The sequence below is a fragment of the Octopus bimaculoides genome, chromosome 20 (genome assembly GCF_001194135.2).
Source record: "Octopus bimaculoides isolate UCB-OBI-ISO-001 chromosome 20, ASM119413v2, whole genome shotgun sequence".
Classification (NCBI taxonomy): Eukaryota; Metazoa; Mollusca; class Cephalopoda; order Octopoda; family Octopodidae; genus Octopus; species Octopus bimaculoides.
Genome location: NC_069000.1, coordinates 45761817 through 45767704, shown reverse-complemented (window position 1 = coordinate 45767704; position 5888 = coordinate 45761817). Strand labels below are relative to the sequence as shown.

The 5888-nt window shown below is 36.5% G+C and overlaps 2 protein-coding genes across 3 annotated transcripts in view; one reads left to right on the top strand and one right to left on the bottom strand.

The window, feature by feature from the left end:
* LOC106870291 (monocarboxylate transporter 9) overlaps positions 1-2171 on the top strand; it is a 16627-nt gene extending 14456 nt beyond the window's left edge. For both annotated transcript variants that reach the window (XM_052975266.1, XM_052975267.1), the window contains 3 exons: positions 67-339; positions 737-862; positions 2023-2171. Coding sequence is in view for 1 of the 2 variants with exons in the window: in XM_052975267.1 (XP_052831227.1) it covers positions 67-339; positions 737-862; positions 2023-2153 (530 nt within the window). In the remaining variant the exon portion in view is untranslated. The remainder of the gene's footprint in view (positions 1-66; positions 340-736; positions 863-2022) is intronic.
* A 1026-nt stretch (positions 2172-3197) lies between these two features.
* LOC106870169 (monocarboxylate transporter 12) overlaps positions 3198-5888 on the bottom strand; it is a 33265-nt gene continuing 30574 nt past the window's right edge. Inside the window, exon 18 of the mRNA XM_052975264.1 lies at positions 3198-4240. The gene's annotated coding sequence lies outside the window, so the exon portion shown is untranslated. The remainder of the gene's footprint in view (positions 4241-5888) is intronic.

Sequence of the window (5888 nt, the reverse complement as noted above, 5' to 3'; positions counted from 1 at the left end):
TATGTATATATATATATATTATATATATATATATATATGCATGTATGTATATGAACTCTATTTTAGGTTCTTCGGCCTTGTGCACCTTTATACCACCCCTATGTGTTTGGTCATTTGGAATGAGCCAAAAGACGTCTGCAGTCCTCATGATTATTCTGGGATTTTGTACAACTATTGGTGAACTGTTACTCGGAGTATTTGTTGATGTGTTTCACTTTAGCAGCAAGAAGGTCTTCATGTTCTCATTGTTCCTTGTCACAATTACCTCAGCAATGATGCCTTTCTGTAACCACTTTATACTCATGGCTTGCGTAACAAGTATTTTTGGCTTTGCGATTGGTAAGTTTGTGAAACCCGTTTTTATGATTATATATTAACTACATTCACGTAAAAGCAAACAGTTTGAGAAGCATTATCAGATCCTCCCATGTCTTGCATAAGTCTTAAAAGAGTATTAGGGATATAAATATATGCGTCTTTGTGAACGTATTCTTCTGGGGTAAGTCCTGGGGTCGATTTGCTCGACTAAAGGCGGTGCTCCAGCATGGCCACAGTCAAATGACTGAAACAAGTAAAAGAGTAATAAACAAAGAAAGTGGAACGAAAATTCCTTCTGAATGAAAATGTTTATTATACAGAGTTTTGAATTTCCTATGGACCAAGAACATAACCTCTGCCAATATATCGTCAAATTATGAATATACTATTCTGGTCTTCTCTTTTCAATTTATTCCAGGTTTAGGAGTATCTCTCAGACTGGTCCTCACAACAGACGTAGCTGGTTTAGAAGCGTCCACAAAAGCATTCAGTATTCTAAGTGTGTTCTGTGGAATTGGCTATTTCGCTTCCCCTCCTACGTTTGGTAAGTTCATTAATATTACTAAAATACTATCAAGTAGGGAGTAGACGAGCCGAAGGCATTATTGAGCTGGCAGAATCGTTAGCACGCCGGGCGAAATACTTAGCAGGATTTCGTTTGCTTCACTTTCTGAGTTCAAATTCTACCGAGGTCGATTGTACCTTTTATCCTTTCGTGGTCGATAAATTAAGTACCAGTGAACTTTGGGGTTGATGGAATCGACTAGTACCCTCACCCCACCAAAAGAAAAAAACAAAAATAAATTTCAGGCTTTGTGACTTTAGTAGAAAGAAATTTTGCTGAAGTAGCTAAGGTGGGATGGTAGAATTATTAATTCGTTGGGCAAAATACATGACACTTTTCCTTCCGATTTTACGTTTTTGAGTTCAATTCCCACCAAAGTCAAGTTTGGCTTTCACCCTTTTGGGGTCGATGAAAGAGAATACTGGGGTCGACACAATTGCCTAATCTCCCCCTCCCCCACAAAACAATTACCGGCCTTGCTCCAAAATTTGAAATCAATATTATTAAAACGATCAACAATGCTTTCCTTTACTCAATGTTCGATAGAAAAGTAACAGTTGACTACTTGTGTCTATGATGATGATAGACATAACAAGCATGCTGTTTCCCGAACGCTAGTGTTGAAATCTGTTGAAGTAATGAGAATAATGTTTATTGCCATCTAAACGCGGGTATTCTATAAAAATAGACGACACTGCTATTTGAACCCCAGGAAGACGCCTCCTCAAGCTGCTTATTCAGCATAGTTAATTGTATATTAGCTAATTGCAATTTTAGTAATGAGGAAAACGGTGGACAATTTTGATGTTTTTTGTCGGATAAAATGTATACGAATGATTTGAAAACTGGATTGATTTTTGGCCTCATGGTGTGAGCCATATTCTGCTATAGAAAAAAAAAATTATTAACTTGAGGTTACCTACTTACTCCATCCCCAGTGGGTAGGAGTTATTAGAAATTATTTGTTCTGTTTATATTCTGCAGTTAGTATAGAAGATATTAACAGTTGAATGAAAGAGTAAATGAACTTTTGACAATTAATATCTGAAAGATTTAATGAGGTGGGGGTAACGTCACTCTATGCAAACGAAATATAAAATAATTTTCAATTTAATGAATGAAATCATTTTTAATTTCAGGACTGATTTTTGACGTCACAAAATCATTTGTCATGGTTTTTTATTTAGGTGGAGCATGCGCGTTTACTTCATTAATCTTAATGATTTTAATTTGCTTTCGCGGTGCATGTAAAAAACGTCTGCAGAAATAAACACTGTTCTCTAATTTTTTTCTTTGTTTTTTAAACTGTTAATTTTTCTATTAATCAATAAGATCGATCTTTAAAAGATGAACGATTTAAGGTCTAAACAGGAGATATTTAATTCAATGAGTGAATCACTATAAAGATATAAGAAATGCTAGAATTACTTGTAAAATATCTCTCAATTCAAAATTTATCGTCTCAATAAAGATTTTCAATCTTATGGCAAAATAAGATGTTACGTAAAGTCTTTTATTATATGATAACATATTTTTGTATTTTTACTTTATATATATATATATATATATATATATATAATAAAAATTCTTACCTCTTATGTTTTCTTCCAACGTATATATGTATAAAAAATTAGCGCATTTTCAAGGCTTTCATATTATTTTCCTTGTTTGTATGTGTATATGAATGTCATGGATATGGCATTAAGCTACAGTTCGGGAGTTCTGGGGAGCTTTGAGTCACCCTTAATTACCATTATTCACTGGTCTGTTCTGAATCTGGACAGTAATACCTGTCTGGGTCCTATCTACGAATTAAATAGAAGGGTAGAAGAGGAGGCTCGCGTTCTTTTTAACAAAGCCTTAGGGAATGCAGCTCTTCTAGGAGAAGACACTCTAACAGAAACTTACCGCCAAAAGAGTACCAGTCATGTTGCAATTTTTGTTGTTGGAACCTACTGTGGTGACCGAGGGGGTGGCAAAACTGTCGTACAAGTTAGTGTCACTTAAATCTTAGAACGAACAAATGTTTCATTGTTCGTTTCATTTCTTGATCCGTTTTGTACTTTATAAAGTCCCATCGTGATGGATGCAGTCATTTCTGCGGACATGCAAAGATGAAAGAAAACCAGAGCAAAGTTGCTGAATGTAAGACCGTTATCATCGGATAGGATGAGGCAATCGTTATGAATGTATGCATGTATGTATGTATGTATGTATGACTCTTCTATTTGTTAATTATTAGGTCGTCAATTAGGTCGTTAATTATTAGGTCGTCAAGTATGAGATTTGCAGAAAAGAAAAAAGTTTGCTAATGTTTTATGAAAACAAGGAATAGTTTTATTCATCAAAGTATGCTCCCATGTTGTCAATACACTTTTGCCATTTCAGCGGTAGCTTGTCCAGCCCGGGATTGTAAAAGCTGGCTATCTGGAGTCAATAAAATCTTGGAAGGCCTGTTTTACAGCATCGTCGGAATTAAATTTTTTCCAATCAAAAAGTTATTCCAATTCTGGAAGAAGTGGGGGTAAGTGGGGGTATCAATATCAGGTGAGTATGGTGGATGATGGAGAACTTCCAATTCCAACTCCTGGAGTTTCGCCAATGTCATTTTTACGATGTGTGGTCTGGCGTTGTCTTGCAATTAAATAGGAGAGGGTCTGTTGACTAATCTAGGCTGTTTTTTGTAAATTTCTGCATCATTTGCTCCAGTTGGCTGCAGTATACTTCGGCCGTGATTGATGAGCCAAGTTTAATGAAATCATAGTGGATCACACCTGCGCCAGACCACCAAACACACACCATCAGCTTCTTTTGATGAATTTTGCTTTTTGGACTGTCTTTTGGTGACTCGTCTTTGTCCAACCATTGTGCTGAACGTTTACGGTTGTTGTATTGGATCCATTTCTCATCACATGTTACAATTCGATTTAAAAATGATTCATTTTTATGACGAGAAATAATGCAGGCTTCCAAACGTTGATGTTTCTGATTTTCATTGAGTTCATGTGGAACCCAATTATCCAACTTTTTTCACTTTACCGATTTGAACCAGCTGAGTCAATATTATTTGCTTGCTAACACCAAACAACAACGATAATTCACGGGCACTTGGGGATGGATCTGACTCGACTGTGGCTTTCAGTTCGTCATTATCCACCTTTGTTTCTGGTCGACCGCGTTGCTCATTTGTGAGGTCAAAGTTACCAGAACGAAATTTTGCAAACCAATTTGATACTGTCTGCTGTATAATAAAATTAGTATGAAATACTCCATTAATATTCCGAGCTGTTTGTGATGCTGTATTTCCAAGAAAGAACTCATATTTCAAATCTGTACGAATTTCTAACTTATCCATCGCTAAACAAAAATAGCAAAAAACGATTTATAAATACTTTATAAAGCGCAAGATGAGTTAGAATAAAGAAATTGATGTGTCAGCTTTCTAGCAAAAGATAAAGGTTGTTAAAATATAATAATGGCACAAAATGAGCAGCTGTCAAAGTTTATCATATACCTTATAACAAATTTCATACTTGACGACCTAATATTATAAATCTTCCACTGAGGAGGGAGCCGGTTTTCAACACGCGCAAAAATACACACATATAGTATATTATTTATAGTCATTCGACAAGAGCTTCACAACAACTTCATATAAACGAAGTCATATTCAAAAACAAAACACGAACAACAATTTCTAAAATATAATTCATTTGACAGAAAACTTATTACGTAAAACTACTGTCAAAATAAACACTAGTCCAATTAAAGAACAAAAGCCAGCTCCACAGAAGACAATCAGAAACGATCCGGTGACGTCGTAAACCAGTCCTAAAAGGATAAACGAGTTTCACTAAAAACATGGAAAATTTCGCATCATTATAATTTTCGAACATTGATCTATGCTATTGAATGTTTTGCTAACAACTTGCACACGCAGGTGCTACCAGTCGAGAACTCCGCAAACCGGAAGCCAGTAAGTTTATGGGGTCATAAGGAGAGAAAGCACGCCGTTTCGGGGACCACCTCTCGACGGGATCAATGCGCACCGGCCCCACCTCACTGATATGAGGCCCCGCATGCTAGATCAACTGTTTATTAAAAACAAAGCTCAATATTTCTCTAGTCATCGCTCATCGTCTCTTTTTAACCCAATCCAGTGGCTAGCCTTCTCCGCTGTGGTTTGGATATCGGTCATGGTGGCATTTACCTTACGATGAGTTAGGCCTAACGATAACAACAGTCGCTTCACACTGTGTCCAACAAACCCTCGACATGCGACTTCGATTGCTTAGCAGTATTTCGTCTGTCGCCTGTCCTTACGTTCTGAGTTCAAATTCCGCCGAGGTCGAATTTGACTTTCATCGTTTCGGTATCGATAAATTTAGTACCAGTTGCGTACTGTGGTCGATCTAATCGACTGGCCCCTGTATCTCAGTGGTTCAACAAAAGAAGTCCATAGAATAAGTAACAGATTTTAGAATAAGTATTTGCATAGATTTGTTCGACCAAACACATCTAGGTGGTGCCCCAGTATGGCCGCAGTCCAATAGCTGAACCGTGCAACAAATAACAAATAAAGAGACAGTGCTAATTATTTGGATCAATATAATTGCGCTGACAATGTTATCATTTATTTCTGTCTGCTTTCTTTAGCTATGTTATGATTTACCTCGGTAGAGTATCTTGTCAATATAATCTTGCATATCTTATTTGTTTCAGTTAAAAGACCGCGGCCAGTCTACGGCACAGCCTTGAAACGCTTAGTCGGACAAACCGTCCTCAGTATTTATTTTAAAGCTTAGTGAGTATTCTATCGGAGTCTTAGGCTGAACTGCTAGATTAAGAGCACGTACACAAACCAACACCGGTTGTCAAGCCGTCAGGTGTGGGGATAAACACAAAGACACGCAAGTATATATATACGAGTGTGTGTATATATATATATGTGTGCGTGTGTGTTATAGATAAATATATATATATATATATATATATATATATATAT